Genomic DNA, 20,874 nt, shown 5'->3' with positions numbered 1-20,874 from the left:
ATGTCGTTGTGTATTTATCTTGAAATTGCTTACTAATCATCTCAAGCAAAAGCTCATGGCAACATTATCAGAGCCAATTACTTAGCCTGTCACACTCAGTACCCTGGAAAAAAATCAGCAAACGCTTTCTGCAATAAATACCCATATGTGCACTTGGGATTTAACTTCTGTGAGATGGAAATGGCACTCTTCTGAAATATATGCTGGCTGGGTTCTTGCTTCCTTCCTTTCTTTCCACCCCCCCCCCCATCTTAGAAGCACCTTCAAGGACAAGGTGGCGAAACTGAAATTCAGAAAAGGTCAATGAGGGAAAATGCCATTTGAGTCAGAGATGGGTGGTGATTCTTACTCGAGTGCACCTCTTCAGCAGGCTCTCATATTTTCACTTCAGAAGGCTTTATGTTGGTTCCTGATTCCATGAAGGGCATTGTTCAACACACACAGTGGCTCCACGGGCCACCTGCCTTGCGAGATTAATGGGGTCGTTCTGAGAAATCATGGCCTGCAGGTAGCATTTTTAACCAGTGCTGTGGGAGGGAATCGCTCCGTATTTACCTTCCAGGATTCCGGCACGGAGTCCCCAAAGCTATACACAAGGTTTTATAAATAGCAATCACTTGCAGAACGTTCTAGAAGCCTCTCCTCTGAAATAAGTCCACCACACTGAATAACTACATGCCGTGATACCATCTCAGCGAAGGAGCAGTAATTCAATATAAGTTGAGCATTAGACAGTCAAACAAGATTTGTTCAACACTATCAAGGAATGGGTTCTTTAGGACCAAGGCTGCATGTTTCTTAGAGAGGATTCCCTATTTACTCGATGTGGCCTATTTCGTCCTTGGGGTTTTCATTACTTAAAAAAGGAAAGACATACAGAGTATGAAAGTCCTCAGCTTTATTAATGCAAACATATTTTTTATTAAAGAATGAACGCATTTACGCTAAAGAATAGTTTACATGTGCTGTAGAGCAGCAAGCAATATCTCCAAGAGGCAAGTTCTTCTCAATACGACTCCATGCTTATTCTACATGCCTTAAAACTGAACCCGCACACCGGGGCACACGTACACACACACAAACGCGTACACGGACACGCAGATACACAGACCAAAACACCGACCCCATTACTCTCTGGATTCAATGAGCTCTCATTTAAGGCTTCTGTAAGGTCCCCCAGTGTCCCCTAACATTAATTACCAGGATGAAAAACAGACTTTAATCAAGGAGCAGCATTACCTGGAACACTAGCCATCTGCTCCCGGCTTTAAATGTATGCATTTTAACCAACGCTTTTCCATTTCATTCAGTGTTGACTTTGTGTTTATGATATTTAAAGAGCCCTGGAACTGAGAAACCTCAGGCTCTCTCGGGGAGAATCTCTCATTAGAAACAGTGAACAGACTGGAAACTCTGACTCTAAGGTCTCACCAATTTGAAGATGACAAGGTCAGATTTCCTTTTAGATGAAGACGGACACAGTTTGTCTAGACAAGCCAGTTGTACACAACACATTCTCTATTCGAGTACAACATTGAGTGAAGGCGGCAAGGCTTCCTTGGCGATGCCCGATCAGATCTGAAGCTTGCCAGGAAGGATTCCTCAGGCAGGACCATTAAATAAACAAGTTACTGTAAATCAGACCTGAAAAAAGGACAGCCCGCGTGGAGTTTTTGCTCACTTGCTGATAACTCGTTCCCTTTTTCCAAAGTTTCTGTGGTCGTGGTGGTTGTTTTTAAACTCCCACTTTGCTCGACTGGTTATTTCAGATGCTTGGTTATTTTCTTCCCTTTTTGTGTCCTGCAGTGTATGCTGAGAATCCATCCCTTAGGGACGTAGGCTGGGTTGGAAGGGGAAAGAGGGTGGATGAGGAGGGATAAGGAAGGCAGCTATTAGCAGTTGTGAGTATTCCAAGAAAATAGATGAAGCGAATACAATAAGAGGGTACTACTTGATATATTTATGTAAATAAAAGCATTATCTTTAACTGAATCAACTACCAGCTACCAGGTTGTTAGTTGTAAAGCTAAATAAAGGCTGTGCTGATTCGCTTACTGAGGAGAGAATCTGAACCATGCCAGGGAGAGGGGCTCTCAGGATGAGCCTGGAGTGTTCCCTTGGCTCTGCGGCCTCTGTGCCTGCATCTGTACCCCCCACCCCCACCCCCCACGACTAGGGATCCTCCAGGGGCACCGAACATTCTGGCTGGGGTCCGTAAGGCAAACTGGAATGGCTCGTCAAATAACAGCCGCAGTGTATTTGCCTGAGAGTGGTGACAACCGGCATGGAGAGCTCCTACAGGGAGGCATTGGGAAATGAGGGGTGGGGGGAGGAAGAGAGTCTAGAACTTTCCTCCCCGTCTGCACGCCCACCCTCCCCACAGTCACAGCAGCAGCAGATTTCAATGTAACGTAATTACTTTAATAATACATTTCTTTAGATTTAGAATTGCTCTTCTGAATTTAAAAAAGCTTGGTCAGCCAATAGCGTGGCAGTCTTTACTTCCCAAATTTGAATCGTTGCTTATTCATCTATCATCTTGAATTCCTCGACCAGTGCTGCCTTGCCGAAGCATGCTAAGTCCATTCAGCCGTCGTCAGATTCCAATTCCTGGGAAACTTCTTCCGATGAGCTGTTCCTATGGATCCGACCGTCGCTCTTCATACTGTGGAAAGTCTTCTTGAAGGCCTCCATCATGGCATGGGCCAGCTTCTTGGCCTCGAGCTTGCTCTCACACTCGACAGCATGGCAGTCCATTTGGTAGGACAGGTCGTCATTGATCTCCCTGTAAACCCAGGCGAAGATGTTGGGGCTCACGTTGTGGTCGGCGGTGCAGTAGGCAATGCGCGCCACCTGGAAGGTATCCATGTGGACCGTGGCTTCACCTTTGTGGTCGAGGTGATGGAGCCACACTTGGAATGGTCGGATTTCCAGGAGGGCGTTGGCGGGAAAGACATCTTCTCGGGCTAGCGTGTGTTTCTTCCAGAGCTCGATGACTGGCTTTTCTGTGCAGCCTGACAGGAACTGCATGCCTGTGGTGGGGACTTTACCCAGGTAGGTAACCTGCAGAGGGAAGAGAGGAAGAGAAAGGGAAAGGTCAATATTGGGCTCTTCCTTCTAGTTGTTCACCCAGATGTTCTCAAGACAGTCACGCTGTCACTCAAAGCAGGTAGAGAGACACTTTTCCGGCTCCCTAAAACAAAAAACCAAAAACAAACCCAAAAATGAAACAAAACAAAACCAAACCAAACACAAGATACCCTGTCATGGTAACTTTTACCTTTTCTCCCTAACAAGTTGACCATCTGGCAAAGGTACTGAAAACTCCTTAAATAGAGTTGGATTTTTAAAAACCTAATTTCTAGAGTCCCACTCTCCCTCTCTCTACCCCTTTTTAAAATTCAAATTACAATAATAGTATGATCTTTCACATAATTTGGCATTTCTTTAAAACTTGGTATTTGAAGTTTATTTTCAACTGACTTGAATGCTGGCTTATCGAAGAGCTAGACTGGCAGGACAAAAAGAAAGACAAAGAATCCCAAGTGATTCAAATGGTGTCTTTAAAAAAAAACCTGTTTATCATCATACCAAGAAGGGATTTTCATGCTATTTTTTTTTCCATTCATCAAAATGCATGGAACTGGTACCATTGGACCACTGGCATTATGGAAATGCATCAAACTGAAGAAATTGTTTCAAGAAACCACACAAATCATATATAATTGGGCTCAAAATTAGTGACACAGATATAAATACTATCAATTTGAGGAAGAAAAGATCAGAAAAAGGTCCACGGAAATGATGAGAAAGGAGATGGGGCTACCTGATTCCAACCAATGTGTGTTTAGAGGGGAGATAAAAGCCACATTCAAAATGGCAGAAAACAGGTTAAGTACTATCGCATCTTTTTTTATGCTTTACCTCTTTCAAAAGAGTCAACTGGACAGTCCCTTTAAAAAGTAACTTTGTGGAGAGGAACAGTTCTGCACATTCTAGGCGTACTTATCAGCAACCTACTATGCACACTGGCAAAGGGCCTGGGGGGATGGTGTAGGGGGAGAGAGATGTTGGAGAGGTCCACAATCCATAGGAAGGAGGTCACTGGAGATTTGCTCACAGCACAATCTTTGAAACAGGCAAAGTCAAGATTTACATCCTAGTTCCACAGCTCACAAGGTGGGTGGTTCTGGACAGACTGCTAACCCTCTACTATAATGTAAGGCAGACCGTGAAAAGGGCAGGCGGGGGATACGGCAAAGTACCCTGAGGATTTAGAGGAGGGAGTGAGGGCACCCTGCTAATGGGAGGCCTCAGGGAAGAGTCACTGGATTTCAAGATGTGGGGTCTCAAAAGCCAGGTGGGAACAGCTCACCAAGGCAGGGAGAGAAGAAGGGGGCAGAAAGGAAAGGCTGGAGTGGGGAAAGCCCTCCTCCCCACAACTTGGGCAAGTAGGCCACTATTTGCATTAAGACAGCCCTGGGAGACAGGAAGTCCCTGAGCACTGGATGAACTTTGGAAGATGGCCCCGCATGCAGTCTAGGGAGCAGGGACATCCCTGCTCTCGTGGCATGCCATCGAAGGTCTACGGTCCCAGGAGTGCCTGGATTTGACCGAGGTTTGAACTCGGAAGACTTGCTTGATGCCAGGAAGAAGAACAGATGGGAAGGGCTGAGCAGCAGCAGAGCCAAGAGGCAAGAGCTTCTGGAAAGGAGGGAGCAGAGGGAGTGGGAAAGGACAGGGGGAGCCCCATAGGGATGACATTGCAGAGACGGGATGACAACAGTTGGGGGCAGATAGACAAGGAAATGCCTCCACTCCACAAGGACAGCAACTGGTTGAAAAGCTCCCGTCACTCTGGATTGGAGAGAATGTACAATAAAGGGCTCTTGATTTATATCCTTGCGGAAAATGTGCTTTCTGTATGTGGTACTTTATGATACCTTTATTCTTTTTTAACAGCTTTATTACTTTTTTATTGAGGTGAAATTCACATCACATAAAATTAACCATTTTAAAGTGTGTGATTCAGTGGCGGTTGGTAGTCAAAATAGCTGTACAACGATCAGCTCTGTCTGGTTCCAAAATATTTTCACCATCCCCGAGGGTGACGTGGTGCCCATTAAGCCGTCACTCTCTGTAGTCCCCTCTCCCCAGCCCCTGACAACCACCAATCTGCTTTCTGTCTGGATGGATTTACTATTCCGGATTTTCATATAGCTAGAATCACATAACATGTGACCTTTTGGGTCTGGCTTCTTTCAGTCAGCACAATGTTTTCAAGGTTCATCTAAGTTGTACCCTGTATCAATACCCCCTTCCTTTCCATGACGTCTTTACTTTCCAAAGTTTCAAAGAAAATGGGGACAACTAGTTTCAGTGCTTGAAGTAAAAGTGCATTCTTTCTTACTATCCACTGACACTAGAAAATAACTGTGTTTATATTTGATAGAAGTATCAGTCAGAGGGAGAAAATCTCCTTCAATGTGCTCTAAGCTCACACACACACGCACACACACACACACACACACACACACACACACACACACACAATTTTTTTTTTTAAGTTATCCAGTCCGGGGGCACCTGGGTGGCTCAGTTGGTGGATGTCCAACTCCTGATTTCGGCTCAGGTTGTGATCCCAGGGTCATGGAATGGAGCCCCACGTCCAGCTCCACACAGAGCGTGGAGCCTGCTTAAGATTCTCTCTCTCTTTCCCTTTACCCCTCTCCCCCACTCACTCTCGTTCTCTCCCTCTCCCAAAAAATAAATTAAAATAAATATTAAAAAAACTATCCAGTCAGTGCCTTCATTTGTGATTTAATTAAGGGATGAGTGTAAAGAAAGTTATTAGAACCTGTAGATAATTCGCTCCAATAGAAAGCAATTTCATAGTAGTAAATATGTGTAACTAAGTGCATTCCTCTCTTACAAATGCTTATTACTTGAAAACTGAAGATTTTAAGGGAGATAAAATTTTATTTTGAAAGGGCGCTTGAGAGAAGAATGGGGAGGATATTAGTAGCTCAAAGAATTTAATAATAATGAAAGCTACTTAATAATATGTAGACATTCATAGAAACAATTTTAAAACCCCAAGGTAGAACATAGGACATCAATGTAACTTCTTGGTATTAAACTTACTGTGAAAGTAATCTTCATTTTGTGGTCCATTTGTGTCACCGAGGGAGCACACTAAACATCAAGCGAAAAGTTCCAAATCGCCCTTTATATATGTACATATATGTGTACGTGTATATATACATATATCATGGTCAAATCAAGCCATACACTGAATAAGTAATAGCTCATATCTGTAACACACTTTATACAAAAGGCACATTGTGTTTGCCAGCTTCACTGGCAACCTCTTGGATCAGGACGGAATATTATTATCACCTGCCCATTTTCAAACATAATAACCTTAGGGCAGGTGGAGGCAAACTGGGACACATACTCTAGGCTGCAAAGTGTTGGCCTTTAAGGAAGATTCTGATGATTTATGAGGAAGACGACATGGACAAGACACCCTGAAAAGATACCTGTTGAATTCCTGAACCACTCTGCTATTCGGTGAGAGCCATTTCCACTCAATTTCACTTTTCAGCCATTTATTCTTTTCCCCCATATTTTGACTATAAGAGAAATTTTGGATTTCTTTATATATATTTTTTGAAATGTTGGATTTATATGAGCACCCCCAAAGAATGTACAGTATTCTTTTGTGTGGTGCTTTTATAGATGACAATCTTTTCCATGCCATTATGGGCTTATGCATTTCTTCAAAATTTTATTCTTGTTTTATAATTGCAGAAAGGCTCAGAAAATTTCTGAACTACCCAGAAAAATGGAGCACAAATAACAAAATTTTATACATATATGTATATATATAATTTACATATCATACATTTAATATATATAATATCTGTTCATAATATCTGTTTTCTAAAACTCCTAGGCAAAATGGAGGACAAATAACATAATAATGCACATATGTATAATTTACATATTATATACTTAAGTATATATAATATCTGTTCATAATATAGATCTGTTTTTTAAAACTCCCAGGCAACATAGAGCACAAATAACAAAATTATATATATATATATCATATATGTAATATATATATCATATATCATATATATTATATGGCATACATATCATATATATGATATATATAATCTCTCTATATAAACTGTATATATGATATACATATGACATATGATATATATAAGCTATATATATAAGCTATATATATCACATATATATAGCTATATATATCATATATCATATGATATAAGCTATATAAGCTATATATATTATATATCATATGTATATCATATATCATGTATTATAAATTGGTGCTCCATTTTGCCTGGGAATTTTAGAAAACAGATCTGTTCAGAATATATATGTTTTCTAAATTACCCAGGCAAAATGGGGCACAAATAAAATTTTATACATATATATGTATATATATATATATAACTTATATATCATATATTTAATATATACAATACCTGTTCACAATATATATCTATTTTCTAAAAGTCAAGAAGATATAATCTGCTTAAAATGAAATCGAAGACAACAAAATGTTTAATCTCAAGAACTGCAGACTTTTGGCATCTTTGCAAGAGAGGCATAAACGTGTTCTACCAGTGCTAATCCTGAATATTCCATTAGCTTCATCTTGCAAAGTATTAGTGAGCCTGCAAAGAGAGGAGAGCTAAAAGTGACTTATGGGATGACTCCTCTCCACTGCGGTACTGACAAGGGCCTACAAGCACACCAGGTGCCCACTGGCCCTTCCACAACTCACACCCGCTCTCAACTGGGATCTGCCGTGGAGAGTCCAGAGGCTGCAGCGGACAGACAGGCCCTTTGGACAAGCACAGAATCAGCAAACCTGCACCTGAGACGCCAGAAGATGGCCGACTGTGTAGACAAGCAGCTGTAGTCCTGCGGTACCAGGGTCGGCTCACCGCAGGCCTTGGGAGGGCTTTGGGCCGAGTCTCCTCTTCAGTTAAATGAGCTGACCCCGCCCCAACCCGCCTAAACAGCCCCGGTAAGGAACTGCTCTCTGGTTCCTGCAGGATCTCGTCAGCCCAAAACATGAGCTAGAGAGCGTCACCTGGTGTCACTGGGTGAGCCTTGAGAGGTCCATGAAGCCTCTGTTTTGCTACCTTTGTGGAGGTGATCATGTCCGAAATCCCATGAGCTGACATACGTACAAAGAAATGATGTTAAGTTGACATTTCTTAAAGAGACATAGAAAAAGAATTATCTGAATGGAGTTCCCCTAAAAATGGAATGTAAAATGGTGAAATGATGCACCAAGATAGCTTCCCCTCAGAATGACCCCTTTAAGTCAGCCCCGGTATCTTCCATAATGGCCCGTGTTCTGGAACCCTGATTTAGTGCACTTTCCCCTCAGAAGTCAACTATTTACTACCTGCCTGCACATTTGCTAATCCCCTCCTAAGTTCTCCAGAGTCTGGCATTAACCCATATTGTTGACTATAAGTCCTTGAAAAAAAAATAAAAAATAAAAACCACAAACCATCCAGGGTTTAAAAAAAAAAAAAAAACCAAAACACCAAAGAGTGAATTTCTGTCTTTAATTTTTCATATATAGTTTAATAGAAATATACCTATGGCTCTGTTTTCAAGGGAAAACAAAGCAAAAGCTGGAATGAAATCAATTGTCTCAAAACATCAAAGCTGTGCGTTCAGCCACGTCCTCTTTGGACTTGAGGCCACGGGATATATGTGTGTCAATAAACAGAAACTCCAAAATACAGGGTTCTATCCTTGTATCGTTCTAAGTCAACACCATTGTAGGGATTTACTCTCTTTATAGAGAAACCGCTTCTTGCCACAACCTTCCTTGTGTGGGGGACTTTCTTTCACACCCCTCTGTGGGCACTCTTTCCCTAGGAGTGAAAACACAGGACTTAATGTGCGAGGCTGCTTCAGGAGGTCCGGCCGCCGACAGCTGCACACCAATGTCAGGTTTGGTTAAGGGGAATCCTGTTATCCTGCCCATCTATGAAAGAGGTGAATGTTTTCTAGATGAATAAGTCCCTTTTGAGCCTCAGCCTAGAGGGCTGCAATCTTCCAGAGCCACAGAGTAGACGAGAAACGTCGAGTCACTGAATTGCTCATTAAATGTCCAAAATAGTACACAGATTTTTTTTTTTTAAGTTGTCACCTCCCAGGGTGACAAAGGGAGTTGGAAGATGACAGGAAGAGTCGTTAGGGGGAGTATCAACCAGTTGGAAATATGCAGTAAATACCAACATCTTTTCTATGGTTGCCGAAACAGGCATTGGGCAAGAAACTTATTAAGAATGAATCATTCAGAGAGAAATAAACAAGCAGAGCAAAAAAATGAAAGTTTTTCCCCATGTGTCATTCAATGGCATAAACTGGTGCCCCAGACACAGACGTTTGCAATGTGTGAATGGGCTTTGCTCAATCCCAAATGAAAAAATTATTTGAGAATACACACGGCGTGTGAAAATACATAGAGGCCACAGTGCTAAGGGACCCGCCAGAGTGTCTGCAGCATTACCAGTGTCAGTCAGCAGAGACTAGTGTCCTCAGAAGCTCTCCTTCCCACCCATGACTTTTCCAACAGCCCAGCCAGCTCTCCATTCATGAATCATCACTCTTTCCTCATCTGTGGCAAAATAAACCCTGGGTGCCTGACATGCCTCCCTGTGGCCAAGCATGCATCGTTCTAGTCCTTCCTCTTGGTGGCCAGTCAATATTTCATTCTGGTCTGAAAATCCCTTGTTTAGAACCCCGACCTGTCTCATCCTAGACTGGACGGTGGGATGGATAGGCTGATGACAGGGACCATCAATGAAGATGTGGGCTGGAATGGATGATCATGGAAGAATCCAAGCACCTGGTTTCCTGGGGATCTTCGACCTTCCAAGCTGGACAAACCCAACTTCGGGACTACACGAGCCCAGCTTTGGTTCAGTCTGCTATGAAGTCTCTCTGGGAAGGCAAATCCAGATCAAAGCTCCTCCAGAGGCCTTTCCTGGGATATAAAAATCCTTGCTGTTCTTTCATTGTCTGTAGGGGACTTCCTGTCTCAGCTGATATAAAATAACATGATATGAACTCAAGACGGAAGTTGCGGGACTGGGAACCCTAATAGCCTTTGGGTTATAAGGCAGAAGATAAGAAAAAGAAGAGGCAACCCTGAGCCGACAGCAGAGACAAACTTCTCTCTCCTGACACTAATTCCTATTTCACTTTGCAGAGAAAGGGGACAGAACACAGAGATTCACATGCCTAACTTGAATCGTCTCCTTCCTTGCTGGCCACAGAAAAGCAAACACCCAGTAGACACTCTGAAGAGTGGATCCACATGCCAATTACCTAACAATCCCCAACACAAAGACAGACATAATGCTAATTATGACCTCGAACTTGTATTACATTCTGTACGCCACGAAGAAGGTATAAAAGAATAAATGCTGCTCACAGTGTAACCTATGGAGTCATTGTGAGAAAAAATACAGTGATAAACTTTGGGCTTAAAAACTGAATTTCTTAATTGCACACTTACTTGGTAAGTATTTATTGAACACCTATGAGGAACAGGTATATTAGTGAACAGAACCAATAAAACTCCCTGCCCTCTTGACGCTTACATTCCCAATCACAAATGAAGGTTACAGGACTCAGCATTATACGGGCAAGGCTGGCCTGCGTGAGCACACACGCATGCCTCTGTGAGCATTTCTGACGAATCTGGAAAACTCCTCTTGCATTCAAAAAGGTCTTCCCTCTCATAGAGCACAGGGAGGATGAAAAAAAAAAATCCTAGAGTTAGTTCCTCAGATCAAGCTGTGGCCCATGAAAGTTTATTAGTCTTTATGCTCATTGTGGTTTGGGTTCCTGAGATGTCGCGGTGGTAGGAAAGCAGGCAGGAGGGGGAGCTGTGGAGGAACATCAAGGCAGAGGGAAAGGTGTGTAGGAGCTCGAAGACCAAGGCAGACTTTGCCTCCCAAACAAAATGGCCTGGCCATTAGAATGCCATTGGTGACTTTGCATTTGTCCTCATGACAGGCCACAAGAGCTTCCTGGCCTCACTTGACACCTGTGTCTTCACTCTCAGGATACTCCAGGCACATCACAGCCATTTGCCTTCATTGAGATCTTGGAGTAAAATGATGAATTGTTTTAGGCTACCCAGCATCGATTCTACTTTTGATTGCGTCTTTCTTTATTTTGGAGACCCAAACAGCAAGTGTGTCCAGTGTTTAAACTCACAGTGTTGATCATTATATTGCAATCAATTCAAGGTGTATCATCAACATTCTCAGCTTTTGGTGCTAAATGGAGCTGTTCATCCCTGCCTAACATCACCCCTCTGTTGCAGAGACTACGATCGTGATACTTGCCCGAAATCACGCAGGTGGTCCCTGTGCAAACGAGCAAGATGTGGGACAAAAGTTCTTCTACTCTAAGGACAAGATTCTTCCCACTACCCCAGTCTTCCCTGTAGAGGATCTAAACCCTTTTATTTTCCACTCACATTGTCATCTACCTTCTCTCTGGCCATTTCTTCAAGGGTCCACACTGAGACCCAGTCAGGGACAGGGAAAGGTGACAGACACCCTGTCAGGGCTTCTTGAACATTCTAAAAGGAATTTAGAATCAGTGAAACTGTCCTTAACCTGAGATGCGTTTACATAGCTCAGGGATTTACGCCATGATGCTAGCATTAATAATTGAAAGAAGGAGACAAGAATGCATACTTGATATTCAGATATCATATTCCTAACGAATTTTGAAACGGTGCTTTACGAAGCAAACAATCCCTGTCTCAAAGAATAACTGCAAAGAGCAAATATCAAGCCTGCAATGTTGGCCCCAACCCCGCTCCGGTGGGTGGCATACCAGCAAGCCAGACAATATATGAGCCACACGCAGGGTGAGCAGGACTTTACATAGCCCTCAACACAGGCACGAGAGCCTCAAAAGGCCAGGCTGCGAGGCCTGAGCTCAGCTCCCAACAGAGCTAGGAATCCCTTCTGGTTGCCCTCCAGGGTCCTATTCCTCTGCCCTTCCGACTTCTACGGGCCATCCCTAAGAAGCCCAGATGATTCTGGATCAAGAGCAGGATTTTCTTCTCCAAAATGGGTCTTGGGTACCACTCTGGGGCCTATTTATAGGTAGACCTCTTCAGGAGTAGACCCAGCTGTCCCTTGGCTAGACAGGAAGGAGGAAGAATTTTTACCATTCCCCTTAAGGCTATGTTTTGAAGTCTTTGCCTTGTATCTATTTAGTCAGGCTTAGTCAGCTGAGCCAGAGGCAAAATGTGAGCCAGGCTGCCTAAGGTAAGCCTGTCTCAAACAACACATTTTTGTTCACCATCCCAAAGGGGACGGTGATGACCCAGAAAGCCTCACAGACTTACTCTTTATTTTTTTCTTAATGGTAGCAGCCATGCTGGCAGTAGAAAGCAGATTTTCCAAAGTGCATACCCTCTGGTACATATTCCTTTGTTTAGTGGTATTTATTTGTCTTGGTAACTTTCCTAAGGTCATAAATACGAAGAATACTGTTTTATTGTTTAGCAATTCTTTCCAAGTATTTGCATGGGTTATGTGGACCGAATCTATAAAAATATTAAGAGAAGTTTTATGGGAGATAGGTTTTCCTTGTATTATGTAAATGGACATCGTGGGGGGGAAAGCAAATTTACTAAGACCCAATATCAGAAAATAATTAAGTACAATTTTTGCACTCTACTCAAGAGACGAACATTGCTTCAGCTGTTAAATACAGCTTCTGTCTCACAGTTAGGTGTGTCAGTGATAGATTTGTTTTTATTATTCATATTATAACTTAGTTCCAATGGCGTAGAGTGATTTGAGATGCTGTGCCCCGTCTTGTGCTTATCAAGCAATCCCAATGTGCAATTTGTCCTGTCAATTGGCTCTTGGATGTGTGAAGTTGGAAATATTGTCATTGTCACTGTCAAAGACAGAAGCGATTTATCTGGAAGGCACTGAAGTGTGCCCCTGAAGACAAAGTCACTTAATAAAAGTGACACCACATTGAAACATACATCCCCGCCTCGGGCCCCTTCTGGTGAGCTGGCCCAAGGATGGTCAAACCAGGTGCTGTTCTACTCAGTGGCACAAGAGCAATTTATTTCATGACAGGTCTGATATCTCCCCTTCTGCTTTCTAATCAGCGGCGTATCCTGGAGAGGGACAGACATTCAGCAGAGCTCTCCAGGCCCCGCGATGTTCACAATGAGAAAATTCTCTAAATGACAAATCAATATCAAGCACACCGCTTGAGAGTTATCCTGACAAATGGATTCAAGGGACAAACACGGTGGCAGGTGAAAAATGTCACCGATTTTAGGCCGTGTAGCACTTTATCAATTCATTTTCCATACTGCACAATTCATTAGAAATGGACCAGAGAAGGCATTAAACATTCAGAAGAAAAATCATCTTGAGACAACATGTGGCTGGAAGGAATAAAATAAGCACACTGATCTACTGGCTATGAGTCTAGAGCTCTTAATCAAAGGCCAGTGAAGGTTTGAAACAAGAGAGGTACACCGAGGCTAACTAAACCTGGAATACTAGGTATTCCAGACAGACGGACACTTACGTTCAAACAAAAACCGCTACACGAATGTTCACAGCTTTATCGCTAACGGCCAAAGAATGGAATCAGTCCAGACGTCTTTCAACAGGCAAATGGTTACGTAGACGGTGGCACAGCTGTGCCACGGAATGACCACTGACACCTATAACGACCCAGATGGATCCCCAGGGAGTTCTTCCGGGTGAAAATAAACAACCCCCCAAAGTAACATACTGTATGATTCCATTTGTATATCATTTTAGAGATGGGAAACAGACCGGTGGTCGACAGGGTTTAGGGTGGCGTGAGGGTGGAAGAAAGGAGGGTGTGGTTATAAAAGGGCAACGCAGGGTGAGGAACATGTTTGGTACCTTCACTGTGGGGCTGGAAACATGCCCACACCCATGCAAAAGTTGTATGCAACTAGATACACACACAGGCATCATGAGTAAAGGCAAAACTTGGAAAAGCTGAATAAGATAGGTGGGTCGGATGACTACGGTATTACACTGCAGTTTTGGAAAGTGTTATCGTAGGAGAAAAGTGGGTAAAGTTTTGGGGACCTCCACGGATTATTTCTTAACAACTGCATGTGAATCAACGATCCTAATAAAAATGTCAATTAAAAAAGTCATCTCATCCATCTTATTAAGAGTTGTTTTTCTAACAAAGCTATCTTTATTTATCAAAATCTGTAATACACTTAGGCTATTCTGATCAATGCATATGCATATGAATTTAAGGATAACTCAAGCCAGAAGGTATTTATATTTAAAGGCATATGGTCAAAGAAAACAATTTTTGAAAGTTTCCATTATTTACGTATTTTTCTGTATAGAAGAAATAGGACAGGATGGGAGATGAATGGTTAAACCACAGTTCTAAAATCCATTCTCTCCCTTTATGGAGGAAAGGGAGAGTGACCCCATAAGAGAAAGAAATGGCTCAGTTTAATGTCCTTGTCAGCTTGTTAATGACAGACTTTGTGCCATGTGCAAAGCAGGCAGGTCCTTATCTATGGAATGCCTAATGCAGGTTTACCTGTTTCCCTAGAATTGTTCCTGGGGAAACAAACACGAAATCTGTAGATACACAGCACACGACTTCTGGGAAAACGTCTGTTAAGCTATGCAAGTAAAAATGGAAATGTTTCAAGGTTTAAAAGGATCTCCTTGCATAAATACCATAACCACATGCAGTATTAGGTATCTTCTGTGTTGTCTGGGCTACACCGTTCATGCTGCAGCAAGAAAGGACTAAAAGAGCTCACTGACAGTCCCAGATCTCACCTCGTGTTGCTTGTGCTGATCGTTTCCTTGAAATTGCTAGTAAAGTTTGGTACTGCATGAGATTTCTGATCTGAACATCCAATTCTCTGTGTAATCTCATAGGGTGATCAATAGCCTTTCAAGCAGACACTGAAACTATTTTAGGATGACATTTGGTGGGGTTGTGGGGCTGCAGGAGGGGCTAGAAGGACTATAGGAGCCCAGAAAGGAAAAGAAAGGCTGTAGAATTTATGATTGTTATGGAAAAGCTATTGTAAGTAATGGTGCTGTGAACACATGACTTACAAGCTATTGTAAGTAATGGGGGGATGAATATCTTTGTCAGGTAGTCTTTTCATTTCTTTAGGTATTTTCCCAGAGGGGCAATTGCCAGATTGTGTGGTAGTTCTATTTTTAATTTTTGGAGGATCCCCCATTTTGTTTTCCATACTGTGGCTGTACCAAGGTACTCTCCTTCCAACAGCACACAAGGGTTTTCTTCACATCCAAGCCAACACTTGTTCTCTCTTATCTTCTTGATGATGGCTGCTGTAGTCGGCATAAGCTGAGATCTCACTGTGGGTTTCACTGACGTTGCCCTAACGACTAGTGATGGTGGGCATCTTTTCATACACCTGTTGGCCTTTTGTAGATCTTCTTTGGGGAAATGTCTATTTGAGACCTTTGCCCATTTTTTAATTGAGTGTTCATTTTATTTTACTGTTGAGTTATAGGACTTGTTCTACATTTTGGATATTAACCCCTTATATGGTGATGCAAATGATACATGCTTTGACACTTTTTTTTCCCATTTTATAGATTGCCTTTTGATGGTTTCTTCTGCTGTGCAGAAGCTTTTTGGTTTGACACAGTCCCACTTGCTTATGTTTTTTTAAGTTTATTTAATTTTGGGGGGGAAGGGGCAGAGAGAGAGGGGAGAGACTCAAGCAGGCTCCATACTCAGCACAGAGCCTGATGTGGGGCTCGATCCTGCAAACCATGAGGCTGTGACCTGAGCTGAAATCAATAGTCAGACACTTAACCGACTGAGCCGCCCAGGCACCCCACTTTCTCCTTTTGTATTTTGTTGCTTGTCTTTTAGGTGTCATGTCCAACACATCATTACCAAGACCCAAGAGCCAAGACATGGAAACAACCTAAGTGCCCACTGATGGATGAATGGATAAAGAAACTGTGAGATAGATCTATCTATCTATCTATCTATCTATCAATCGATCGATCGATTGATAATTAAGCCATAAAAAGTTGAGGAAATCTCACCATTTGCAACATGAATGAGCCTTGAAGGCATTATGCTAAGTAAAGTCAGAGAAAGACAAATACTGCATGATCTCACTTGTATGTGGCATCTAAAAAAAAACAAAAACAAAAACAAAAACAAACAAACAAAAAAACCCACACCAAACCCACAGACACAAAAATCAGACTTGTGGTTACGAGAGGTAGAGCTGGGAGGGAGGGGAATTTGAAGGATGGTGGTCAAAAAGTATGAACTTCCAGTTATAAGATAAATAAGTACCTAGCATGTAATGTACAACATGACTGTAACTAACACTGCTACAGGAAGGTTGTTAAGGGTAACTCCTCGGGGTGCCTGGGAGGCTCCGTTGGTCAAGCATTTGACTCTTGACTTCAGCTCAGGTCATGATCTCAGTTTGTGAGTTCAAGCCCCACGTCAGGCTCTGTGCTGACAGCTTAGGGCCTGGAGCCTGCTTCAGATTCTGTGTCTCCCTTTGGAAAAGTGTCTATTCATGTCTCCTGCCCATTTCTTCACTGGATTATTCGTTTTTTGGGTGTGGAGTTTGGTGAGTTCTTTATAGATTTTGGATACTAGCCCTTTATACTAGGATGGGACTGGAGGGTATTATGCTGAGTGAAATAAGTCAGTCAGAGAAAGACAGATACCATATGTTTTTACTTATAGGTGGATCTTGAGAAACTTAACAGAAGACCATGCGGGAGGGGAAGGGGGGGAAAGTTACAGACAGGGAGGAAGGCAAACCATAAGAGACTCCTGGACACTGAGAACAAACTGAGGGTTGATGGAGGGTGGGGGAGAGGGGAAAGTGGGTGACAGGCAATGAGGAGGGCACCTGTTGGGATGAGCACTGGGTGTTGTACGGAAACCAATTTGACGATAAATAATATTAAAAAAAAATATTATGTGTCTCCCTCTCTGTCTGCCCCTCCCCTGCTCACTCTCTGTCTCTCAAAACTAAATACACATTAAAATTTAAAAAAACAATAAATAAACAAACATTTTAGAAAAGAGCAAATCCTACAAGTTCTCATCACAAGGAGACGTTTCTTTTTTTCTGTTGATTTTTACTGTATCTATGTGAGACAATGAGTGTTCACTGTATTTATTGTAGTAAACACAATACATGTGAACCATCACGACATATGCCTTAAAGTTATACAACGATGTGTAAGTTCCTCAATAAAACTTTAAAAACATAGTGGCTGGCATAGGAGTGTACTAGCCTAAGTCGAAAATGATATTTTTTTAAAATTTTTTTTAACGTTTATTTATTTTTGAGACAGAGAGAGACAGAGCATGAACGGGGGAGGGTCAGAGAGAGGGAGACACAGAATCTGAAACAGGCTCCAGGCTCCGAGCTATCAGCACAGAGCCCGACACGGGGCTCGAACTCACGGACCGCGAGATCTTGACCTGAGCCCAAGTCGGCCGCCCAACCGACTAAGCCACCCAGGCACCCCGAAAATGATATTTTTGAAAGAGATGCTAGTTTGGTACAGAGGTTACACTAACTACACTTAAAGGAGCCATGTCGCAATTTTATTTAAATTTACCGTATTTTAAATGTGATAGAAACCGTGTCCTCTGCAACTGTTTAAGTGTACAATGGACATATTCACTGCATACTTAAAGATGTATGGTCAAGGAAAATAGTAATATAGTTTGTAGAAAACTGAGTGAAACCCCTAGACAATGTCTTACTTGACTGATTCTTACTTAAAAGATCTCCTCATAATTAGCGATAATGCTAACTAAAACTACTCTGAGGTGGCCTCCTCACTTGCCAGACTGGTAAAAATAAAAAGTATGGCACACACCATGTTGGCAAGGCTATGGAGAGACGGATACCGTCTTGCACTGCCGACTGGGGTGCAAACTGATAGAACCTTTTTGGAAGGGAATTGGTAATATGCAAACACACACACACACACACACACACACACACACACAAGATGAATGAATACATTTGCACCTGGCTCAGTGCTAATTTAAATGGAAAATAAAAAGATTTTTATGAGCATATAGAGCTGACTAAACAATCTTGAAGATTACATTTAGCTTTTAGATACATACTGCCAAGGACCTTTTCAATCAAAATCACCCCTCATGCTGATTGGATCAGCCTAGTTTGGTGTGACAAATACTACTCTAATTGTCCTGGTGCACCTGTGTGTGTGTGTGTGTGTGTGTGTGTGTGTAACACCTTTGACAAGCATATATATATATATATATATATATATATATGAAATAACACCTTTGACGATCAAAATCTGTAAGCACTCAAAAGCTTTATTGTATTTACCTTCTGTTTCTAAGTAGAACGCAATGCATGATGTGAGAGTAATTTTTAATTACTAGCGCCATTATCTGTTTCTATTGTTAGTTAAAAGTCACCTTGGAACCATAACTTTCCTGCTATTTAACTACTGAGCTCCGCTCAGGAAATATTGTGACTACCTGATAATATTCCTACTATTCACCTCTATGGTAGAATTCTCCTGCTACATTTCTTCGTAAGAAAGAAGGGCGATACCAAATATTTAGAAATACAGGAGCAAGGATTTTGAGAGGCTTACATTGTAGCTTCGAAGAGTGTCTGGTTAACGTCATTGTTAATGAGGGTATACTTAAGAGAAGAAAAGAAAAAAGACATTTCTCTTTCGGTGTTGGGAAAATAAGAATAAAGAACGAAGCGGGCTCACAGGAATCTTTTAGATGAATGACCACTTTAACAAGTGCAATTATTTTGAGTAAGGGTGTGCTTGCGCGGGAGCAAAGGTTTCAAATCTTGATGGATTAAGGAAAAGCAAGAAACTCTTCTGTTATTTTTCGAGAGGCACCTGTTTAGCAGTCAGAAGAGTCTTCTTTTCGGCCACAGCAGTCATACTAGCAGTGCAAAACGGACGATCACTGCCCAGCAGACAGACTCTCAATTGCTTCCCTCTGGTTGGCTCGGCAGAAGCAAAGAGCCATGGAGACCATCAGCCCAGGTAAGCAGAAAACTCAACAAGATAACTCAAGGAGACCTGCGAACGGCACCAGAAGGGAAGTCTGTGTGGCCAGCGAGGAAGGAACAAGAAACGCGTCTAGTCTATATCCTCGGGATGGGCCTGAATGTCAAGTCTCCAGAAACCTGGTACACATCAAACAAAGATACAGACACCGTGACTTCCAGATCTAATCCAGGAAAGCAGATGTCTTCTTTTAGAAGAAGTGTATTTTCATTGCTTTAGGAAATGCCTCTCTATAAATGGGAAGAGGTTCCCTATAAAGGCACTGTACTTCCCATATGGGTCTTTGCAAATGGACTGTTTTGAGCTCTCTCAGCGTCCTTTGGAGGAGCTGCTGTCTATTTCCACGTTCTCACTTTCTTTGCATCACCAGCCTCACAGGGACGCCGAGATGCTCGGTGTGGTAAGATCTACAAGGGTCGAAAGTCAACACAGGGACCTGCAGGAGCACAGGGTCCTGTCACTGACGCAGCTGGTGTTGGTTCAGCTCATCCCTCCTCGTTCACCAGGAAGGGAGTCCGTTAATTTTCTGTGTCATCACAGAAAACTCTGGGGAGTTCAGAGCAGAGAGCAGCTGCCCTCAGGAGGCCTTGCTCCCTCCACGGATGGTCTCTCTGCCCAAGTCCCAGGACTCTCTCTTTACGCTTCTTGCAAGTTCCCTCCATTTTGCCTTGTGTATAAATACCTGAGAATTTGGGGGCACCTGGGTGGCTCGATGGGTTGAGCGTCCAACTTTGGCTCAGGTCATGGTCTCCTGGTTCATAAGTTCAAGCCCCACACTGGGCTCCACACTGCTGATGCAGCGCCTGCCTCGGATTATCTGTCTCCCTCCCTCCCTCTCTCTCTCTCTCTGCACTTTCCCCACATGTTCTCTCTCTCCTCTAAATAAATAAATAAATAAATAAACAAACAAACAAACTTTAAAAAAATATCTGGGAATTCACAGTAGCAGCCCATGTTAGAATGTAGGCTCCCAGAATACAGGTATGAATGTCATATTCACAGCATATGGCACACTGCTTGAGCCCAATAGTAAATGAATTAACAACATCAGTTAACTCTCCCTAACTTTCAACTTTTTTTAACAACTTTTTAATGTTTATTTATTTTCAAGAATAAGGGGGCACAAGGGGGGCAGACACAGAATCCAAAGGAGGCTCCAGGCCCTGAGCTGTCAGCATAGAGCCCGACGCGGGGCTCGCACCCATGAACCATGAGATCATGACCTGAGCCAAAGTCGGACACTTAACTGACTGAGCCACCCAGGCGACCCCTTAACTTTCAACTTTTTAATGGCATAACAACATACTCCGCATTATCGTTTTCAACCTCTAAAAATTCAGGCTAGTTTCATGTGAGGGGTTTACTTCCTTTCTGATGTTGGTCTATTTGTATTGGTGAATTAATGATAATATAATAATAACAATAATCATAATAATACCTCAATTAATAAAAGGGATGACTGGTATCCTGAGAAAATAAAGATATCAAGGAACCCTGAAATACAGCCCACCTGATATTTAAAGATGTTTTATAATTAATTTTCCTCACTGATTGGTTCAGAGGGACAGGAAGAGACTGGTGGTAGTTTTAGTTTGTTGAGGGTTCTCCCTCTTTATTCAAGGTTTCTCTACAGTCAGGCCTCTGTTACCTCAGTTGGCGGTGATGTCTTATT

General features: G+C 42.4%; 1 protein-coding gene across 6 annotated transcripts in view; it reads right to left on the bottom strand.

The window, feature by feature from the left end:
- Positions 1-883: 883 nt before the first annotated feature.
- PID1 (phosphotyrosine interaction domain containing 1) overlaps positions 884-20,874 on the bottom strand; it is a 230,285-nt gene continuing 210,294 nt past the window's right edge. For all 6 annotated transcript variants that reach the window (XM_047871723.1, XM_047871726.1, XM_047871724.1 and 3 more), the window contains exon 3: positions 884-3,063. In XM_047871723.1, the coding sequence (XP_047727679.1) occupies positions 2,587-3,063 (477 nt within the window). In that variant the 3' untranslated portion in view covers positions 884-2,586. The remainder of the gene's footprint in view (positions 3,064-20,874) is intronic.

Source organism: Prionailurus viverrinus, chromosome C1, assembly GCF_022837055.1.
Source record: "Prionailurus viverrinus isolate Anna chromosome C1, UM_Priviv_1.0, whole genome shotgun sequence".
In the NCBI taxonomy this organism is placed as follows: domain Eukaryota; kingdom Metazoa; phylum Chordata; class Mammalia; order Carnivora; family Felidae; genus Prionailurus; species Prionailurus viverrinus.
Note: the sequence above shows the minus strand (reverse complement) of the source record. Positions and strands in the feature narration are given on the sequence as shown.